At 42.2% G+C, this 23,881-nt stretch overlaps 1 protein-coding gene and 1 pseudogene across 1 annotated transcript; both read right to left on the reverse strand.

The window, feature by feature from the left end:
• Positions 1 to 1,084: 1,084 nt before the first annotated feature.
• Positions 1,085 to 15,967, reverse strand: LOC136536989 (CBL-interacting protein kinase 3-like). The gene is made up of 7 exons (XM_066529102.1): positions 15,779 to 15,967; positions 2,077 to 2,139; positions 1,867 to 1,938; positions 1,542 to 1,649; positions 1,361 to 1,441; positions 1,179 to 1,232; positions 1,085 to 1,111 (listed from the first exon to the last, which is right to left on the reverse strand). Exons 1-7 carry the CDS (start codon positions 15,965 to 15,967, stop codon positions 1,085 to 1,087), a joined length of 594 nt encoding a protein of 197 aa, XP_066385199.1.
• Positions 15,968 to 23,560: 7,593 nt separating this feature from the next.
• On the reverse strand, positions 23,561 to 23,677 carry LOC136541046 (small nucleolar RNA Z206; annotated as a pseudogene).
• Between the last annotated feature and the right edge of the window lie 204 nt (positions 23,678 to 23,881).

Below are 23,881 nucleotides of genomic sequence, written 5' to 3' on the forward strand. Positions count from 1 at the left end.
AACATCTTATTTCAGAAACACGACCCCGAGTGTTTGGTTGAATGGTTTTTAAATTCAATAAAAAGCAAAGGAAGTCCGAAAATCATGAAATTTGATAAGATGTCATGATATCATATGTGGAGGCTGTGGTAAAAAATTGAGAAGGTATCGCATAAGTTGTCACGTACATTGCTTACAAACTGAAACATCTCCGAAGAAGTTTCATGATTGTTGAGAATGATCTGGTAAGATTTGTAGTGAAAGTGATGGTCGAGTTGTGGTTTGACTCCGAAACTTTTTGTATAGCCAATAGACATCAAATATCGTGTCATGTCAAATTTTAGTGATTTTTTGGATCTATTTGATAATTATTCATTTTTAATTGCAATTATATAAATGGAATTTGAGCTATAACTACATGAAATCATGGTCTATTTTTCGCTGAAGCATCAAATTTGCATTGTTGAGTGAATTTGACAAGGTATTTTCAAAGTGTATTGGAACAAATTTGGAAAAAACGGTTAAGGAAAAGGGAAAGGAAATAGAATTTTTTTTTAAATACCTTTGCCGAGTGTGCTAGGGTTAGCACTCGGCAAACTATAGTCTTTGCCGAGTGCCTTATCGGTTTGACTCTCGGCAAAGATGTTTATTGTTTTTTTAAAAAAATCCCGGCTTTGCCGAGTGCTGGATCGCGGACACTCGGCAAAGGCCTCACCCAAGAATTAACTGGCACGGCCGAGACTCACTCACGCATGCCCCTGCCTCACCGCCCCCGCCCTCACCCGTCCCCTCTCTCCCTCACCGCCCCTGGCAGCGCCGCCCCCCGCCCTACCCGTCATCCTCGTGCCGCTCCCGTCACCGCCCCGCACGCCACCCCGCCCGCAATGCCGCGCCTGCGCGCGCCCGCCCGCCCACGCCAGCCGCTCCCGCCGGCGGCCCGCCGCCTAGACTCGTCTCGCCCGCACCCGGCACCCGTCCCCGCGCGCCGACGACGCAAGCTCCCACGGCTGGCCCCCGGCGTCCCGCACCCGGCGCCCTCCCCCGCGCGCCGACGACGCAGGCTCCGGCGCCTGGCCTCCTGCGCCACCTAGGTAATCCCTTGTCATCAATAACCTACATATTGGATATCAATCTGTATTAGGCAAACTTATTTCTAGTTAAAACAAAAAAAAAAGAAGAGATGTACAAAAAAATATCACCTCTGGAGCAACATAGTTGGGTGTTCCACATGTAGTATGCAGCAATCCATCATTCTGCTAGCATTGAAATAGTTAAAGATTATGGTGTAAATTAGTGAAATGCAGTGAAACCAAAAGAAAGAAAGAAACAAACAAAAAGAAATAAAACACAATAATTTCTGTTGTATCTTGTCTGATAGTACCTTCACTTGGTCTAATAAAGCACTTAACCCGAAATCTGAAATCTTGAGGTTTCCAGCAACATCAAGTAACAGATTCTCTAGCTGCATACGAGAAATATCAACATTTAAGTTTCATACTATTTCCTTGATCATAACTGATGATACAAACAAAGAGCAGAATCAAGGATGAACAATACTGCACCTTCAAGTCTCTGTGGTATACACCCCTACTGTGGCAATAGTCTACAGCATTGATCAACTGCTGAAAGTATCTACGTGCTTCCTCCTCCTTCAATCTTCCACTTGTGGCCTGGTTGTGAATTTGGACAGTGAATCACAAACTGTCATGTAGAGAAAAGAAGCAAACGTGCTATATATATAAAGCATGGAATGTTAAATGTCTCTTCATGCAAAGTTTAGGCTGGAAAAGCAGCTAGCAACTAGCATGCTATATAAATTATCATTGATGAGAAAAGAATAAGGTCAAATGACAGAGGAAGCATTGACAATGATACAACAGTGCTTACAATGATATCATGGAGCTCTCCACCCATAACAAACTCCAGCACAATGTAAATCCTTGTTTTACTTCCCATCACCTGTCTTAAAAAAAGGAACAAAAACAATGCAAATAAATGGTTATGAACTGTAGACCTGGATGTGCATCCCATTCCAATGCAAGAAACGTAATACTGAAAAATTATATATTTTTACATTTAAAGTTTAAGCTTTATTACCTCATACAGGCGAACAACATTGGGATGCTGTACTAACTTCATTGTACAGATTTCCCTCCTAATCTGCCATACAGTTGAGAGGGTGGGATCGGTAATTATCACTACTAGAGAACAGATTTTAGAACGATGTCCCAATTTAGCATTAGCTTTGGTATTTTTTGTCCCCGGGACTAAAGGACCATTTAGTCTCGGTTGGTAATACCAACCAGGACTAAAGGTCCCTGCCCAACGGTCGTCCGCGGGTCAGGGATCTTTAGTCCCGGCTGGTATTACCAACCTACCTTTAGTCCCGGTTGGTAATACCAGCCGGGACTAAAGCTTTTAGTCCCGGTTTGGGTTATGCCCCGGGAATAAAGATTAATCTTTAGTCCCGGTTTGGCCCCCTAACCGGGACTAATTATCCCGGCCTATAATCCAGCTCATTTCTTCCTCCCCGAGCCCGAGCCATTCCATTCAAACTCACTGCCTCTGTTCTTCAGCTTGCTGTTGTTCTTGCTCTCTCCCCCTCCATTGGTGTTGCTCTTCGATTTTGGAGGTAACAAACTTAATCCTCTTATGTTTTATCAGTAGCTTGTCTCATTTTGCGATGTAGATGCATGTGTAACTTTATATGTTGGACTTTATTATGATTTTATATGTCATTTTTAGCTCAAAATCACATGATGATTTGCATATATGTTTGGATAAACAAAAGTTAAATTAGTTCATCAAAATCACGCTTTGCTCGTCCTCGCTGGAGCACGCGCCGTCCTCGTCCCCGACGGCTTACGTGATCTTAGAATTAATTTTTTCATGAAATGAAAAACTTAAAAAATAGTTAGAAAATTGTAGAAAACCCGTACTAGTTGAACTTGCGGACCGTGTTTAGCTCGGCCAACATGTTCTCTGCCGAGCGGTAACGGACGTCAAGGAGGAGCTTTGATTCTACGAGCAAGAACGACAACGGTCGTAGAAGACCGTGTTCCCTTTCTCGTAGAATCGGAGCTCTTCCTTGGTCAAGTACGGTACCGTCCGGTGGAGAAATGCTGGCCGAGATGATCACGTAAGCAAGGTCAACTAGTACGGATGTTTATTTATTGAAACATATTTTTGAGCTATAATTTGATGGATATTTGATAACTTCAGACCTACAAATGTCATCTACAAATGTTACTATCCTCGGCAACCTAAACGCCCGCGAGCTCGCCGATATCGAGCAGGTCACTTAGAATTATTTTTTCCATGAAATGAAATACTTAGAAATCATGCTTTTTATTTTTTAGAATTAATTTTTCCATGAAATGAAAAACTTAGAAAATAGTTAGAAAATTGTAGAAAATCCGTACTAGTTGAACTTGCGGACCGTGTTCAGCTCGGCGAGCATGTTCTCTGCCGAGCGGTAACGGACGTCAAGAAGGAGCTTTGATTCTACGAGGGAGAGCGGCAACGGTCGTGGAAGACCGTGTTGCCTTCCTCGTAGAATCGGAGCTCTTCCTTGGCCAAGTACGGTGCTGTCCGTTGGAGAAATGCTCACCGAGATGATCACGTAAGCAAGGTCAACTAGTACGGATGGTTATTTATTAAAACATGTAAAATCCGTACTAGTTTTGTTTAAATATATCATTTTAGAAAATATGAAATTTACACTAGTTTGCAAAAATAAGTATAGAAAGTAGATGACAACTAGTACCGGATCCTCGGCCTCTTGTTCGGTTGCGAAACGACTGAGGCCAGAACTTCCTCTCATTATCTGCGACAAGTGTAAGCAGAAGATTGTGATGGAGTACCGAGTCAAGAGACAGGGACCCAACAAGGGTCGTGTTTTCTACAAGTGCCCGGATCGCGATGTGAGTTTCTTACGCATTTTATTATTATGGCTAATTGACCTGCTTTTCTTGAATATTTTTGACTAAATATTTTTTGGCTTTAATTTCAGTGGGAGGACAATGGATGCGATGGTTGGTACTGGGAGGAAGATTATGCTACATACGTGCAGAATTTGGGTGCGCTTGAGGTAGCGGCTGCTGATGATGAGGCAGTGAGCCAGCAGGAGAAGCTTATTGATATTCAACAGAAGAATGATTTGTCTGTTTTAGTTGCGTACGATCACGAAATAATTATGTTACTGAAGTACATTATAGTTTTAGTTTATTTAGTGATAGTTGGGATTGCTTACGTTGTAGCCAAGCTTAGGTAATTAATCAACCATGTGTGTGTCATCTATGTTGTGTAATAAAATACTTAATTATGTTCAAGGTTTTCATAATTTGTCGTGTAATGCAGATTATGGCACGCCATTGGATGTACAATGCCGATCGCCGCTCCCAAGACTTTATTGAGGGCGTGCACTATTTCTTAGGTGTGGCTGAGGCAAATAAGCGGGATGGTTTCATGTGCTGTCCATGTGCCATATGTAAGAATTTAAAGGAATATTCAAGCTCAATGAGTCTTCATTCACATTTGCTTAAGTCAGGTTTTATATCAAACTATATATGTTGGACTAAGTATGGAGAAAGCGGGGTCATGATGGGAGAAGGTGAAGGAGAAGATTTAGACATTGATGACATTATTGCTCAGTATGGTGCCTTTGATGATACTATAATGGGGAGAGATGAAGAAGAGGTAGCGGCAGAAGATGATCTCGGTGATGCTCTTGGCGATGCCATTCGTGATGCACAACAAGAATGCGAAAGTGAAAAAGAGAAAGTTAAGTTCGAGCGCATGCTTGAGGATCATAGGAAGTTGCTATACCCGACGGCCGAAGAGGGGCAAAAAAAGCTAGGTACAACACTGGAATTGCTACAGTGGAAGGCAAAGAATGGTGTATCCGACAAGGCATTTAGGAATTTATTGAACCTCATAAAGAAGATGCTTCCGAAGCCAAATGAATTGCCCACCACTACGTACGAAGCAAAAAAGGTTGTCTGCCCTTTGGGATTAAAAATCCAGAAGATACATGCATGTCCTAATGACTGCATCCTCTACCATGGCAATGAATACGAGAATTTGGATGAATATCCGGTATGTAAAGCAGCGCAGTATAAGATCAGGCGCGATGATCCTGGTGACGTCGAGGGTGAACAACGTCCTAGAAAGAAAATCCCTGCCAAGGTTATGTGGTATGCTCTTATAATACCACGCTTAAAACGTTTGTTCAGAAATAAAGACCATGCAAAGTTGTTGCGGTGGCATAAAGAAGACCGTAAGGTAGACAATATGCTGAGACACCCAGCTGATGGGTCCTAGTGGAGAGCGATAGATAGGGAATTTCCAGAGTTTGCAAATGAGGCTAGAAACTTAAGGTTCGCCTTAAGTACAGATGGTATAAATCCTTTTGGGGAGCAGAGCACTAGTCATAGCACTTGGCCAGTTACTCTATGTATCTACAACCTTCCTTCATGGTTATGCATGAAGCGGAAGTTCATTATGATGCCGATCCTCATCCAAGGTCCAAGACAACCTGGCAACGACATTGATGTCTATCTAAAGCCATTAATTGAAGAACTTCTAGTTTTATGGAACAAACCAGGTGTACGTGTCTAGGATGAGTACAAACAAGAACACTTTGACTTATGAGCAATGTTGTTCGTAACAATCAATGATTGGCCTGCTTTAAGTAATCTTTTAGGTCAGACAAACAAAGGATATAATGCATGCACACATTGTTTTGATGACCTTGACAGTATATATTTGAAAAGATGTTAAAAGGTCGTGTACCTTAGCCATCGTCGATTCCTTCCTTTGAATCACCAAGTAAGAAAGAAAGGTAAGCATTTTAAAGGTAAGCCAGACCACCGGAAGAAGCCTCATAACCGAACCAGAAAAGATGTACTCGCAATGGTCAAGGATGTGAAAGTAGTATTTGGAAAGGGACAAGGCAGCGAATCTGTTCCCAAAGATGCTAAGGGCATGCACCCATGTGGAAGAAGAAGTCCATCTTTTGGGAGCTACCCTATTGGCAAGTCCTAGAGGTCCGCAACGCAATCGACGTGATGCACCTGACAAAGAATCTTTGTGTGAACCTGTTAGGATTCATGGGTGTGTACGGGAAGCCAAAGGATTCACTTGAAGCATGCCATGACTTGCAGAGCATGAAAGAACGAGACAACCTTCATCCAGAGAAGACAGATGATGGACGTCATTACTTAAGTCCTGCTAGCTACACGCTTAGCAAAGAAAAGAGGGACAGCATGTTCGAATGTCTAAGCAGCATCAAGGTCCCATCAGGATTCTTCTCCAATATAAAGGGTATAATAAATGTGCCAGAGAAGAAATTCCTAAACTTAAAGTCCCACGACTGCCATGTGCTTATGACGCAATTGCTTCCAGTTGCTTTAAGAGGAATTCTACCTCTACATGTACGTCTAGCCACCGTGAAGCTATGTGCATTCCTCAATGCAATTTCTTAGAAGGCAATCAATCCAATGGAACTAGCTACTCTATAGAATAATGTGGTTCAATGTCTTGTCAGCTTTGAGTTAGTGTTCCCTCCATCCTTCTTTAATATCATGACACACCTCCTAGTTCATTTAGTGAAGGAGATTAGTATTCTTGGACCTGTGTTCTTACATAACATGTTCCTCTTCGAGAGGTTTATGGGAGTCTTGAAGAAATATGTGAAAGTCTGTTCTAAGCCTGAAGGAAGCATCACCTAGGGCTATGGAACAGAGGAGGTCATTGAGTTCTGTGTTGACTTTATTCCTGACCTTGCCTCGATTGGCGTTCCCGAATTGCGACACGAGGGAAGACTCAGTGGTAAAGGAACTTTATGGAAGAAAACATATATTGGCATGGAAGACGATTATTTCAATAAAGCACACTACATAGTTCTTCAGAACTCGTCATTGGTGCATCCGTACATCGAGATACATAAGGAGTTCTTACGATCCAAGTTTTTAGGGAAGACTGAAGCTTGGATTAGGCGTCAGCACATGGAAAGTTTCAGTGGTTGGTTGCGAAAAGAATGTCAAGGCAATGACAATATTGATGAGCAACTGTATTTGTTGGCTAGGCAACCATCATGGCATATCCTCATGTACCAAGGGTATGAGATAAATGGGAATACATTTTACACAGTTGCCCAAGATAAAAGGAGCACCAATCAAAATAGTGGTGTTCGCATAGATGGCACAGATCCAAATGGGAATATACAAACATATTATGGCCGCATAGAAGATATATGGGAACTAGACTACGCACCTAATTTTAAAGTCCCTTTGTTCCGGTGCCAATGGGTGAAGCTGACCGGAGGAGGGGTAATAGTCGACAAAGAGTATGGAATAACAACAGTGGACCTCAACAATATTGGGTACAAAGACGAACCATTCGTCCTTGCTGCCGATGTGAGTCAGATGTTCTATGTGAAAGACATGTCTACAAAAGCAAAGAGAGGAAAAAACAAAGACATCAACTCAATGATCAATGAGCCAAAGCGCCACATAGTTCTTTTTGGGAAAATAAATATAGTGGGAATTGAAGACAAGTCAGACATGTCAGAAGATTATGAAAGAAATGTCCGAATTCTACCCTTCATAGTGAAGAAAGATCCAAGCATCATGTTAAATGATGAAGACACTCCATGGTTGCGACAAGATCATAACCAAGGGTCATACGTCAAGAAAAAAATTCACTATTGTGCCCGCATGATACAACGATGCAAATCCTAGATTGTCTCCAATTGAAAAGTTTTGAATACTAAGTTTGTTCAGCTCATCAAGATATACAATCCTTATATAGGCCATTTTTCATTTGAGATCCAAGTCTATATGAGATTCAAGAATTTATGACTAGTGTTTGATAAAACTTTCTCAAATGGAAAAATGAGCTATGTAACAATTGTAGATCTTGCTGAGATGATCAAACTTGGTATTCAGAGATTTTTCATCTGAGGTCATTTAGTGTCTCATTTGAGCAAGTTTGACCAAATCAAATTTGGTCAAATGAAAAAACAACACTTTGACTCTAGTATTCTAAACTATAAATGACTTCAAATTGAAAAGTTTTGAGTACCAAGTTTGTTAAAATTATCAATATCTACAATTGTTGTTTTGGTCAACTTTCCATTTGAGATAGTTTGGACGGTTCAAATTTATGATTTTTAAATTTCGACGCCTATAAACTAGTTTTTCGAACCCTAGATTGTCTCCAATTGAAAAGTTTTGAATACTAAGTTTGTTCAGCTCATCAATATATACAATCCTTATATAGGCCATTTTTTCATTTGAGAAAGTTTGAACAAAATGTAGTTCAAATTTCACAAGTGTATGATATAGTTTTAGAAAGTCTATATGAAATTCAAGAATTTATGACTAGTGTTTGATAAAACTTTTTCAAATGGAAAAATAAGCTATATAACAATTGTAGATCTTGCTGAGATGATCAAACTTGGTATTCAGAGATTTTTCATCTGAGGTCATTTAGTGTCTCATTTGAGCAAGTTTGACCAAGTCAAATTTGGTCAAATGAAAAAACAACACTTTGACTCTAGTATTCTGAACTCTAAATGACTTCAAATTGAAAAGTTTTGAGTACCAAGTTTGTTAAAATCATCAAGATCTACAATTGTTGTTTTGGTCAACTTTCCATTTGAGATAGTTTGGATGGTTCAAATTTGTGATTTTTAAATTTCAACGCCTACAAACTAGTTTTCGGAACCCTAGATTGTCTCCAATTGAAAAGTTTTGAATACCAAGTTTGTTCAGCTCATCAAGATATACAATCCTTATATAGGCCATTTTTTCATTTGAGAAAGTTTGAATAAAATGTAGTTCAAATTTCACAAGTGTGTGACATAGTTTTAGAAAGTCTATATGAGATTCAAGAATTTGTGACTAGTGTTTGATAAAACTTTCTCAAATGAAAAAATGAGCTATGTAACAATTGTAGATCGTGATGAGATGATCAAACTTGGTATTCAGATATTTTTCATTTGAGGTCATTTAGTGTCTCATTTGAGCAAGTTTGACCAAGTCAAATTTGGTCAAATGAAAAACAACACTTTGACTCTAGTATTCTGAACTCTAAATGACTTCAAATTGAAACGTTTTGAGTACCAAGTTTGTTAAAATCATCAAGATCTACAATTGTTGTTTTGGTCAACTTTCCATTTGAGATAGTTTGGATGGTTCAAATTTGTGATTTTTAAATTTCGACGCCTACAAACTAGTTTTTGGAACCCTAGATTGTCTCCAATTGAAAAGTTTTGAATACCAAGTTTGTTCAGCTCATCAAGATATACAATCCTTATATAGGCCATTTTTTCATTTGAGAAAGTTTGAACAAAATATAGTTCAAATTTCACAAGTGTGTGACATAGTTTTAGAAAGTCTGAGATTCAAGAATTATGACTAGTGTTTGACAAAACTTTCTCAAATGGAAAAATAAGCTATGTAACAATTGTAGATCTTGCTGAGATAATCAAACTTGGTATTCAGAGATTTTTCATCTAAGGTCATTTAGTGTCTCATTTGAGCAAGTTTGACCAAGTCAAATTTGGTCAAATGAAAAAACAACACTTTAACTCTAGTATTCTAAACTCTAAATGACTTCAAATTGAAAAGTTTTGAGTACCAAGTTTGTTAAAATCATCAATATCTACAATTGTTGTTTTGGTCAACTTTTCATTTGAGATAGTTTGGACGGTTTAAATTTGTGATTTTTAAATTTTGACGCCTACAAACTAGTTTTCGGAACCCTAGATTGTCTCCAATTGAAAAGTTTTGAATACCAAGTTTGTTCAGCTCATCAAGATATACAATCCTTATATAGGTCATTTTTTCATTTGAGAAAGTTTGGACAAAATGTAGTTTAAATTTCACAAGTGTGACATAGTTTTAGAAAGTCTATATGAGATTCAAGAATTTGTGACTAGTGTTTGATAAAACTTTCTCAAATGGAAAAATGAGCTATGTAACAATTGTAGATCTTGTTGAGATGATCAAACTTGGTATTCAGAGATTTTTCATCTGAGGTCATTTAGTGTCTCATTTGAGCAGCTCATCAAGATCTACAATCCTTAATCAAAAAACAACACTTTGGCGGGCTGGAAAAATTTTAGGCCTTCAGTCCCGGCCCAGGCCAGGAACCGGGACTAAAGGGTGGGCGGAATTGCCTGCCCAAAAATACCTTTAGTGCCGGCTGGTAACACCAACCGGGACTAAAGATCCTTTAGTCCCGGCTGGTAAGCCGAGCCAGAACTAAAAGGTTGGACCTTTAGTCCCGGTTCGGCTTACCAGTCGGGACTAAAGGATCTTTAGTCCCGGTTGGTGTTACCAGCCGGGACTAAAGGGTCCTGGCCTATATATATCGAACGGTTCATCTTCTACTTTTTGATCTACAACGTCGATCTCGTTGTCTCTGCCGCGCCCGCGCCGCCGTCGTCGTCTACCCCCGCCCGGCCTCGATCTCCATGTCTCTGTCGTGCCCGCGCCGTCGTCGTCGTCGTCGAGCCCCGCCCGCACCGCCGTACGTCGTCCTCGCGCGGCTCTGCTTGGCCCCGTGGCTGGCCAGCATGCCCGGCCACCATGGCAGCGGCCTGTTGCTAGCAGCGCCCTCAGCCAAATTTTTTTAGACACTTTTTTAGATAGTTTTTTTAGATTTTTAGGTAGTGTTTGATATATATGTTAGATTAAAATGTATTAAAATTTAATTAGTAATTTATTCTTAGTTTTTAGATAGTTTTTGATATATGTTAATTAGATTTAAATGTATTAAAATTTAATTAGTACTTTATTTAGATAGTTTTTTATTATAGTTTTTTATATATTTAGTAATTTTTATTCTATCTCTCTCTCTCTATATGTGTTAGATTTAATTTTGATTTAGTAATTCTATCTATGCATATATGTTAGGTTTAATTAGATTTAGTAATTAATTCTATCTAGAGATTCTATATGTATACATATATATGTACTTAATTATTTCTATGTGTATATATACATGTACTTAATTATTTCCATGTGTTGAGAGAGAGAGAAAATTATATCTAGAGAGACATTCTATGTGTTATCACATGCATATCTAGAGATATATACATATGCACTTATTCTATGTGTTGAGAGAGAGAGAAAATTGTATCTGGAGATACATCCTATATGTGTTATCACATGTACTTATGTTATGTGCTATAGTAATTCTATCTATGTGTTATCTTGAAGATACAAATGGCTGCTCCGAATGATAACTTGAATGATGACATAATGGTAAATATTATCAACGCCGACACCAATGTGGATGTAGATGACACGAGTCAGTACTTTGCTGATTATGAGGATATCCTGAATATGCCGGTGGTTGAAGATCAACAAATTGTCGCGCAAGAAAATACTGGCGAGGTATATTTGATTATCTATCATCTCTTATAGATGCATGCGTACGTATATTTGTTGTTAATCGTTGTGTTTCTACTCATGTATCTGGTCTCTGGATCTACATCAACCACCGGCAAGAGTAGGAAAGTCCAAGGGCTAAAAAAGCCATTAGAGGGCCGTTTCATAATATCAGAATTCGACACTGACACCGGCAAACCATTGGGACCACATGCTCAGACATATGTCAATCAATATGGGTTCATTGTAAGGGATATGATCCCAGTTAGTGCTCGTGAATGGAAGCAGAAGATATCCGCTCCTAATATTAGTTTTGTATCTAATCGTGACAAGAACCTAGCTTGAAGAGATATCACTCAACATTTCATATTACAAGCAGATGATGCTTTGAAGGAGCTAGTGAGGGATTGGACAATGAAGAAGATGGCAATATTGTTCTAGAGTTGGAAGAAGACATTGTATAAAAAGTTTATCTTGAAGAATGAAACACCGAATTTCAATGCTAAGGCGTTTGTCAAGTTGGAGTCCCATTGGGATGACTTCATACAATATAAGACATCTCAAGAGAGTGAGAAACGTGTGATAAGGAATCAGCAGAATGCCCGACAGAAGCAATACCATCATCGCATGGGATCAGGTGGTTATAGGAGTGCTATTCCCAAGTGCCAGAACCTAGAAGCAGAGATTACTGCCAAGGGAATCATACCTGAAACAATAGAGAAGAACTGGCCTCAATGCGCAGAGAATTGGTTCTACGCTCATGGGGGAAGCCTAGACCCAGACACTGGCAAGCTAATTTTTGGCCAAAAAATTGAGAGAGCAACACAGAGACTAGCTCGTGCTAGGGAAGAAGCTGATAGTGGTGTTTTCAAGCCCAACAGAGAAAAGGATGAATTGACATATGCCCTAGAGAATCCCGAACACGGTGGTCAAACAAGAGGCTATGGGGCGGTTCTGTGGCTACAAGCATTCCCAACAGATAGGGATACCTACAGAAGCTGCCAGAGAAAGAAGGATGAGGAGGCAGACTGAATCCATGTATTGGAGCAATTTGTTAATGAGTCACGACAAGCATTGCTTGAATCACATGAACGAGAAAAATCTCTTGAGGCAAGAATGCAGGAGGAGATCAAGAGGCAACTGCAGCTAGCAATGAGTCAAATGCAATCGCAATCGACGCCAGGAGTCACCATTAGCCCCGTTGGTCAGATGAAAAGCAGTTGTGCTTCCACGGAGCTGCCAGTTATTCAAGGTGATGCTAGGTTGCGGTTCCCTATTGATGACATTACCGAGCCTCTAACAACATGTGAGCTGCATATTCCATATGGTAATAATGCATCAATCATGGTGGCTGTCGAGGTTGTATCTCCAATAGACCAAACGAAGACACCAAGAATCCATGGGTCAGTTATTCAACTTGGATATGCTAGCGTCTCAGTCGATAGAGTGCTCAAAGGTTACAGCAATGTTTCTCTTGACATTGAAGGTGGTGATGGGGAGAAGACACTAGGAGAAGCAGAGAAGACATTTATTCAATGGCGCAAACGCTTCATCATCATTCCTAGGGCGCCACCGCTTCCCCTACCTCACCCTAGGTATGAATGAAAGTGAATGAAATATTATTTTTTCATTAATTTTATATTGGCTTCAAAAATAATTGACCCACAACTTGCTTTTGTAGCAGGGTCTCCCCCCAGCCTAGCCCAATCATTCATTCCCCATCTCATCACAGCGTCGCGGGGGGCGAGGCGACTTCATCCCCACGGCGATCTCCAACTCCTACACCGGCCCCATCGCCTCCACAACGATCTCCAACTCCTACACCGGCCCCACCACCTCCACAATGATCTCCAACGCCTCCACGTCGGACTCCAACACCAGCCTCATCGCCTCCACGCCGGTCTCCAACACTGCCCCCACCACCTCCATAGCGACGCACTACAAAGACGTCTAAGGTCCCGGTGGCAAAGAAGACCCCCAAAAAAAGAGTTATTTCTCAAGAAATATTTCCTAAAAAGACTGATGAGCAAATAGCAGCTGAAGAAGGCAAAAAAGTGAAAGATTTTTTTATAGATATCCAAAAGCAGAGACAAGCGAAGCTTAAGGAGAAGTCATACTTTTACATACCACGAGATCAGCTGAGGCAGAAGGTCGAAGCTCACAAGAAAAAGATGCTTAAAGTTCGTAAGCCACCGCCACTATCAGACTATGACCGCTCCCTCATGAAGTCACATGATGCACATAAGAAAAGGAAAAGAGCATTAGGGAAGGATGTCCCACAGCTCGGACAACAAAAGCAACCAATGCAAAATCTTGTTGTTGCTAATGAATATGGTTCCAATATAAAAGTCTATCGACCAGACAACTCTGGAGAAGTGTCGGTTCAAGACCTTAATGCTTTTTTTGAACAAACTGGTTTAACCTTGGATCAAGTGACGGGCAAAGCTCCAATCCAGAACCTGGAAGTTGATACCTGGAAGACTTATAAATTTGGCAAAAGTCTGTACAACCCTGTGGCTCTGAATGAATTGGGTACGCAAATGTACTTGCTCAACAAGTGGTACATGTAGGCGTGTGGCAGGGGTGAGCAGTGGATCTTTGTCAGATTTAGAGACCATCATTACTTCCGTGGAGATGACATCTTACATATTAGTTTCGAAGAATTGCATCAACTATTCCACTTGGACGCTCTAGACAAATCAATCATTAGCTCCTTTTGTTTATAAGTGATTCTTACTTTTATTTAATAAACTCACTTCCATGTGTACGTGTATATAATTATCCTCACATGTAACTTATATTTATATACAGATTCCAGATGTCAGAGCTCCAAAAAATACAAGACACTAGTGCTGGCTTCATTGATCCTTATATTGTATTCAAAACCGATATTATTGTCAAGGACCACTGGGTATCTGAAGCACAGACGAATATCATGAAGTTCTTCGTGAAGCAGCACGACAAGACAGTAATACTTTTCCCGTACAACTTTGAGTAAGTGTTAATAATAATGTAGTCTACACATTTTATGTAATATCAATATAACTTATATGCATGTACATGTGTGTATAAACCAATGCAGGTTTCACTGGATACTCATTGTTATTGAGTTAAACTCAAGTCAGTTAGTAATCTTGGACTCATTGAGAAAAGAGCGAGCACTATACCAAGATATGATAGACATTATCCAGGGGTAATTTCGATCTCTCGCGCACAACTATTATTGAATAGACTTTGCCATAATTTATTAACGATCGTACATTATTGGTCGTACAGGGTTTGGAAAGAGTTTATTCGGCAACACCGCAAGGATTGCAAGGCACCACTTAATGTAGTTAAAATACCAGTAAGTTGTACTATATATATTTCCCCACATGTTTAATTACTATATCGTACTTCAATTTACGTGTGAGATGATGAGAATAATCTTCTTCTAGTACAGTGGTGTTTATGGCAGAAACCAGGTAATAACTTGTGTGGATACTACGTTTGTGAATTTATCATTGCATACATAAGAAGAACTCCTGAAGATGTCCTCAGAGTACGTATATATCAATTTTTTATTTATTTTTAAATGAATATATATATGTATTAATACTTTTCCTTTTATTTCAAATGCAAGACTGAATGGTTGAAACGAAGGGTCATGCAAAAAGACCATTTGAAAGCAGTTCAAGAGTCATTAGCAGGATATCTTCTAGAAAAAGTGCTAAATCCCAATGGCGAGTTCTACTTTGATCTAAGGAACTAATGATGTAAATTAAATGTTTATTGATATCGTTATTTTCGAGAACAAGATTATGAAAGTGTTGTATATATACATATATATCTATAATATATATAGTTTCATACTTTATTCGAATATAATAATGCTGATGTAATTATATGCGTGCGTGTATTTATATTAACAGCGTAGAATACATATATAAAAGCATATTATATATTAAACAAATATGTGTAACTGAACTGAAAACAAATTAAACAAAAAAAAAGAAAAAGAAAAGGAACCTTTAGTCCCGGTTGGGGTTACCAACCGGGACTAAAGGGTGCGCCAGGTTTGCTCGGCTGGAGGGCTTTTATTCCTGGTTGGTAACACCAACCGGGACTAAAGGTCCCTCTTTAGTCCAGGCTCGATGACCCGGGACTGAAGGTTCCACCTTTAGTCCCGAGATCGTTGTCCCGGCGCGGTAACTGGGACTAAAGGCCGTTACCGTCCGGGACAACAAGTCTGGACTAAAGGCTGTTACCGTCCGGGACAACAAGTCCATTCTGTAGTAGTATATCTTTTTTCTCACTAGACATATATCGCAAACAGAAGGGAATTCACTGTAAATAACTTTTTTTGAATCGTGCAGTGAAAATCTATGGAAATAGAATGCAGAGTCTTAACACTTCACCTGTTCAGCTAGTTTGTTCTTGTGAACCTTTGCCTTGTCAAGAATTTTGATAGCAACATGATCCCAGTTCTCCATGTTCTTGGCGATCCGGACCTTTGCAAATGTTCCTTCCCCAATGGTGCGTCCGAGCTCATACTTGCCAACGCGGCGCTTTGCTTTGAGCGAAGCAGCCCTCTTAGCTCTGTACATCCTGCTGCTCTAAAGCCAGTCTTTGCCAGGCGCCTTGAAACTATAGCTAGCTACTTCTCAAAGGCCTGCTGCACCTGAAAGATGAGCAAAGATTGAAATGTGCAGAAAGCATAGTAATTTGGCATTCAGAATTGACAGCCATTTGTCAGCAGAGCTAGCGCATGTAGCTAATGTATCTCATAGAAATGGTCTAATGCGTAGTACTACGTACAAAATTACCAAGCTAGCTAGCCATTTTTTAATCTCCAGGTTGGTTGTTGAATGATGGAGTACATCGATCACACAGTGATGGCCCATGCTGAAACTAATCATGCATATGATTAATATATAATCCAACTTGAGACGACAAAAGATATGTGTGAGGATTATATATATAGGCGCGTGCGTGCTCTTCGGCCGGCTGGCCAGCATGGAGCTTGTAGTGGCTAGTTAGCTAGCCTAATATATACATGCATACTGAGAAAAGCTAGCTGCCATTAGCATAAATCCTTTTGCGATCACTTGCTTGTTATTTGTGGCGGCCGGCTGCAGTGATGAGTATTAGTATTTTGGCAATGTCCAAATAAAACGTCGTCATCACTTGTTACTTTTGGCTGTGCGTGCAGTGAGTGTGTGTATATATATTACTAGTACTAGTATATTTGGCAACGCAGGAAGCAGATCCCTGCTTTGTTTGCAAACTACAGTATTTGCTTTGTGATTATATATGTTTATATGAATGTGAATCCAATGCATATGCATATGTGGTTATCGGCCATCGTGCCGTATGTTTTTTTTGCAGGTTTTAGAAACCTCACCGTGTAGGGGAGGTTCTATCAAAATTTTCAACTAAGTCCGTATGTTCTTTTTTTTTTGCAGAGAAGAGCCCGTCGGAGCTGAGCCGGAGTACCTCGGCAACCCCGATCGTATTCCTCGCCACCCAAGGTATAACCCCTCTTTCCGTATCATGTTCGTAGATCACATAACCAAGTTATGTGTCTCCCGTTCGAAAGGGATACAGTTGGAAGTATGCAGATCTTTGCATATCTATAACCGTATGTGTTTTGAATTGTCCACATTTTTTGGACAGCCCGAGGATGCGTAGATGAGGTTAGTTTTCATGGTCTACTCCGATCCGAGACAGAGTTTCGACATCATCTCCCTATTCTTCTCCGGATACACAATCTCCCTGCTGGGACGTGTATTTGGAGAAGAGCAGGGAGGTGCTGCCGAAATTCTGTCTCGGATAGGAGTATAGCATAGAAACTAACTTCATCTACGCATACTCGGGTGGGATTAGGACCTATCTTCACCTATTAGATAGTAGGATCCTCGTGTAGATGCAATAGATTCTTATATTACTCGCGTATGTGGTAAAGGATGGATGACCGTGAGTGGATGTACACTGGCCGAAGGGGTTATGGAGACTGGACTGATGAATGGATGAAGAAGACCAATGCTTTCTTGGAAGCAGCATTTCGGGAGGCTAAAGAAATGGATAAAGTTTGGTGTCCCTATAGCGAGTGTGAGAACAGGCGTAAACAAACAAAGGTGGACATGGGTAAACATCTTGGCAAGTATGGATTTATGGCAGACTATACCCGGTGGACCCTCCATGGTGAAGGACGTAGGAGAGACGAGGTCATGAGACAACGCATCGAGGATCTTGATGCTGATGGCGGGGTAGGAGACATGTTAGGTGACTATCATGAAACACACTTCGGTGAAGGACGTAGGGATGAGGAGCTAGATGGAACCGCAAAGGCGTATTACGACATGTTGTCTGCGGCACAGAAATCCCTCCACGGCCAGACAAAGGTCTCTCAACTAGATGCCATTGGATGCCTTATGGCTTTCAAGTCCCAGTGCCACCTGAGTCGAGATGCCTTCGATGCTATGCTGACAGTTTTTGGCACTTTGCTTCCGGAAGGTCACATTTTGCCAAGGAACATGACGAGTCGCGGAGACTCCTCCGTGTACTTAAGATGCCATATGAGCAGATACATGCTTGTCCAAAGGGGTGCATCTTATTTAGGAACGAACACGCAGAAGCTAAGCACTGTCCAAAGTGTAAATCCTCTAGGTTCCTTGAGGTAGACTATGGTGATGGTCTCAAGAGGTAGCTTGACATCCCCGTGAAAATCCTACGGTACCTTCCATTCGTACCGAGGATCCAACGGCTATACATGACCGAGGAGTCCACGAAACAGATGACATGGCACAAAAATGGACGTCGATACAATCCAGATAAGATGGTACATCCTTCCGATGGTGAATCATGGAAACATTTTGATGACATTCATCGTGAGAAAGCTCTAGAGGCCCGTAATGTCCGTGTTGCGCTGGCAACAGATGGGTTCAATCCTTATGGAATGATGGCTACCCCATACACTTGTTGGCCCGTGTTCGTTATCCCACTCAATCTCCCCCTCGGCGTCATCTTTCAACGGCAGAACATATTCTTGTCGTTGATAATTCCTGAACACCCGGGGAATAGTATGGGTGTGTTCATGGAGCCTGTGATTGATGAATTGCTCAATGCTTGGGACGAAGGGGTATGGACATACGACCGAGCTACAAAGAGAAGCTTCAAGATGCATGTTTGGTACCACTACTCCCTACATGACTTCCTAGCATATGGAATATTTTGTGGCTGGTGTGTTCACGGCAAGTTCCCATGCCCAGTATGCAAGACAGCTCTGAAGTTTATTTGGTTGAAGAAGGGTGGTAAGTATTCCTCGTTTGACAAACATCGATAATTCCTCCCTCTTGACCATGCATTCAGACAAGACACCAAGAACTTTACGAAAGGCCTCAAAGTTACAGACCCTCCACCGGTGATGATGAGAGGTGCCATGGTCCGTGCTCAGATAGATGCTCTCGAGGTCAATGAAGTAGAAGGTGGTTTTGTGGGATATGGCGAGCAACGTGCATGGACTCACAAGTCGGGCTTGGAGAGGCTCCCCTATTTTGATGACCTTCTTCTTCCACATAACATTGATGTAATGCACACTGAAAAGAATATCGCTGAGGCACTTTGGGAACAATCATGGACACTGATAAGTCAAAGGACAACATTAAGGCTAGAGTGGATCTGGCAACGTTATGCGACAGACCAAAGCAAGAGATGCAGCCTCCTAGAAATGGCAAGAAATGGACTAGGCCTAAGGCCGAATTCACGTTAAGCAGGCCCCAAAGGAGGAAAGTACTAGAATGGTTCCAAACATTAATGTTCCCTAATGGGTATGCAGCAAATCTGAGAAGGGGAGTGAACTTATCTACTATGCGAATCAATGGGCTCAAGAGTCATGACTACCACATATGGCTTGAGCGGCTTCTTCCGGTGATGGTTCGAGGCTATGTCCCAGATCATGTCTAGCAAGTGCTGGCAGAGTTGAGCTATTTCTTCCGCCAGCTTTGTGCTAAGGAGTTATCTCGGGCCGTGGTTGCAGACATGGAAAAAATGGCACCTGTGTTGCTCTGTAAGCTGGAGAAAATCTTTCCACCAGGCTTCTTCAATCTGATGCAGCATTTGATTTTGCACCTCCCATATGAGGCACGAATGGGGGGGCCTGTGCAGGGCCGTTGGTGCTATTCAATTGAGAGAACCCTAAAGGTTGTTCGAAAGAAATGTAGAAATAAATACAAGATTGAAGCTTCCATCGTAGAGGCATCGATTCTAGAGGAGGTGTCAAACTTCACAACAACATACTATGGTGACAACCTTCCTAGCGTGCATAATCCACCCCCTCGTTACAATGCTGGGGAAAATGAATCGAGCCTCAGCCTTTTCCGAGGGCAACTCGGAAGTGCAAGTGGTAAGACCCTCAAGACCTTGAGTCCTGAAGAGTGGCACACTATCATGCTATATGTACTGACCAACCTCGAAGAAGTGGAGCCGTACATGGGGTAAGTCACATTTTTCAACAAACTTGTTCTCGACTAGTCACTATTCTGCATCCAACCCCCTTGTTTCTCGTCGGTACAGGGAATTTACTCATGAATTCTGGCATCGATCAAGGGCGCCTACCCCGCGGGAATTTCACACCCTTCTTAAATGGGGTGCGGGAAATGGAAAACCCAATTTCATTTCTTGGTTCAAACGCAAGGTACGTTCTAATTTAGCTCGTACTTAGTTTGACATTACAAGTTGCTCGTACGTGCAAATGATATAACGAACTATCCCGCTTGAGCTTGTAGGGCCAAACCGATGCATCTATGAGCGTCGAGTTGAGTCAGGTTGCTGGTGGTTGTGCCTTTAGGGTCATGTTATTTACCGGTTATGACGTGAATGGATATCGTTTTCACACAACAAGACATGAGCAGAGTCGGCCCAATCGAAGAACCACAAATACCGAAGTTTTCACGCCCGCCCTTGATGGGCTCGATTATTATGGAAGAGTTGAAGAAATATATGAACTCACGTTTCATGGCCGCAAACCTCTTAATCCTATCATATTGAAATGCCATTGGTTTGATCCTAAAAAAATAAGACGGACCCCAAATCTTGGGCTAGTCGAAATTCGACAGGATTCCAAGTACCCAGGAGACGATGTCTATATCGTGGCTCAACAGGCCACACAAGTTTATTATCTCCCATGGGCGTGCAAAGACGACCCACATCTTAAGGGTAGGGATGTTGTGAACAAGGTATCGCCACACAATAAACTACCTGTCCCAAACAATGAAGATTACAACTTTGACCCAAACACATATGATGGAGAGTTCTTTCAAGAAGAGGGGATACAAGGGAGCTTTGTGATAGACATAACCGATCTGGTCATAATGGAAGTAGACAATGAAACGGTTGATGATGAGGACGATGGGGATGAGGTTCAAAATGTGAAGGACTTAGAATTACTTCGGCGATTAGAATTAGGCAATGACAGTGATGACAACATTGCTCCTCTGGATGGTCATGATATCAACATGGAAGTAGACATGCATGATAGTGATGATGAGACTTATGATCCAGCTAATACTGATCATGATGATTATTTCTAAGACATGTAATATTATGTTGCCTTCTAATTATGTTTTGCTCATTTTGCACTATGTCTTATTTATTTTACATCTCTTTCTAATTATGTTTTATTCATTTTGTATCACTTTGTAATTGCAGGTGATTGAACAAAGATGCTAGGCGGCGGGGGTCTCTTAAGGGGTTTAGGGAATATAAAGTCGAAATACAAGAGGGTGGAGGAGGTAGCTCCTCCGCCACCACCAAGGAAACGCAGGGGTCGTCAGGCTCCTCTGCCACAGAGGCAGGAGGAGGAGGTGGAGGAGTCCGAGGAGGAGGTGCCCGAGGAGCACGAGGAGGCGGTGGAGGACGAGGAGGACGACAAGGAGGACAAGGCTGAGGAGGCGGCGGGGGGTTCCTCTTCCTGTGGTGCGTCGGCAGGGGGCTCCTCTTCCTCTAGCATGGCTAAACTCTATCAGCGAGGTCCCTCGCAACTCCCAAAGCGACCGATACCTCTTGAGAGATGCCCGATGGTTCGACCCGGTGGTTCAAAGTAAGTAACTTTACATGCTATCACTATTTTCTCATTTGTTATGTTGAAACTAATATTTTTTCTTGATCACTTGGGCAGGGGTTTCGTGATTGTGGGTGCAGGTGGTCACGGACGCCATCCCAATGGCGTTCTTGGTCTTTTGTGCAAGACACACTTCCCTGGCTTTGTTGACTTTGCCGGAGTGCGGCAGCTGGCCTGGACGTTTGCCCACTACGCCGTCTGCGCAGATGCATATGATCGGGATGGCAGGATCTACGGCCACAAGGCATAGCGGGTGATTACGGAGCTGTGGGTAAGTCTTCGTCTCACTACACTGCTCAATTCATCGCATTCATTGGACATTCTTCAAATAATGATAGAATACATTGCGTCTACATATAGGATTTCTTCAGATGCGAGCCGGGATGGGAGGTGGCAGCGATGGCGGCGGCTAACAAAGTTTGTCACAAACTCGTGGGTGACATGCACTACGAGGCGCGCCTCCAGGCCATCGTGACATAGAACGTGACCTTCGAGTTTAGGAAGGTCACGAAAAAAGAGGCAAGAAATGAGACGCTTACCAAGGAACAATACATGAAGGTAAATATATAAGATTAATACTAATTTTTTCTAAGATTAAATAAGCTTAATTTGATCTACATATACTTGATGTTGTGTAGGTGGTTCCATGGTGGTGCACTGGGCACGAAGACTGCTAGGAGGCAATGGTGGACAAGTGGTGCAGCCCCGAGTGGTGGGAGGCGCACAACGCTTGCCGGGAGCGGTGTTTGATGATGCCTGGTGCACCACACCATCAAGGCAACCTTTGCCTCCCAGCCTACACAGCTAAATGGGTATACTGAATCCATTTCTTTATTCTAAAGCTCAACTATGCAAATTTCTAATCATCCTGTTGTTTCTTTCGCAGTCGGCGTCACATGGTGGCGCGTCCGTCTCCCAGTTCGAGGCGTGGGCAATGGCCCACAAGGGCAAGGCGACGTCCGACGTCCACTACAACCTAGAAGACCCGCTCGAGGCGTACAACAACTCGTCCATCCACACCTGCCTCACTGAGTACACAGCGATGGCAAGGGAGGTCTATGGGCCAGAGTACGATCCCACCTCCGAGGACCTTGATGGAGAAGTCGTCATGAAGTTGGGAGGAGGGAAGAAGCATGGGCGGTATTGGATTGGCGACGACGCAATTGACCCGACCCGTACTAGGTCTCTCTCCCAGATTCGAGCAAGGAGCACGAGCTCGAGCCCGGCCATACGCACATGGCTGGACTGTACATAGCACACAGTGCAGGCACTCAAGGTTATTTCTGTTTTATTCATCGTTCATTGATTTTTACATACCTTTGCTTTGCGTTGTATCATTGGGTGAAATATTGTAGGCCGAGGTGGCAGAAGAGAGGAGGCGACGGGAGGAGGCTGAGGCGAGGGCTGAGGAGGATCGACGGAGGATGGAGCAGATGTTTCAGTATATTCAAGGTCTTGGAGCTCACTCAGGCTATGTTCCGCCACCGATGATATTCACTCCACCAAATGATCCTGCTGTCACTCCTGTGAGTTTCTCTACCTTAAATCTAAATGTGAATGTGGATATGGATATATGAATGTGAATCCAAATGATATGTTGAGACAAATGCACCATGATATGTGAATGCGGCTTTTGCAAGGGTAGTTGTCTTTCCTTTCACAAAGCAGAAATGCTCTGGGAAAGTGTGCATTGGCACTCTACTATCCCAAAGGTCCAACAGCTTTAGGATGTCTCTGCCAGTTTTTATTCGCTATCCGTATTCAAATAAACATGTCACATTTGTGTCTTTTTTAAATTTTAGCCCACGTTGGAGCATATGGGATCAGCGACTAACATACATAGAGGGTTTGGTGCTACCATGAAACGCAACTTTTTCTGGACTTTGACTGAACTTAAATAGAAGATCCGAGACTCAAGAGTCAAGCAAACTAATTAACACCACCACTTAAATAGAAGATCCGAGACTCGTCGCCATTGCCAGTGGCCGCAACCCACCGGCCTCCCCTCTCCACCTCCCACCTCATCCTCTCCCACAGCACCATGTCAAGCCCCACACCTCCAATAGTGGTTCTCGCCGCCGTCGATGGTCGGAACCACATCGCCCCATCATCCGCCTGGGGCGCGCCTGCTTGTACCGGGCTGGTGCCGCCCAGCATCGCCATTTGTTTACTCCAAATCCACTCAGTAGCTAGCAGCATCCAACGCTGTAGTAGTAGTAGTAGTACTGCGTTTGTGTGTGTCTGAAGTCTGTTTGGACTCTAAACATTGACCTGTGGCTGTGCTGCGTACTTGGTGTCGATCGGTGCCGGAACAGTGGACAGCAAGCAAGTGCTGTACTCTACGACGTGCGCTTGCTTGCTTTTGTCTGTCCTCCTGCACCAGCAGCAGCAGTCCAGCAGT

Source organism: Miscanthus floridulus, chromosome 2 (genome assembly GCF_019320115.1).
Source record: "Miscanthus floridulus cultivar M001 chromosome 2, ASM1932011v1, whole genome shotgun sequence".
NCBI lineage: Eukaryota > Viridiplantae > Streptophyta > Magnoliopsida > Poales > Poaceae > Miscanthus > Miscanthus floridulus.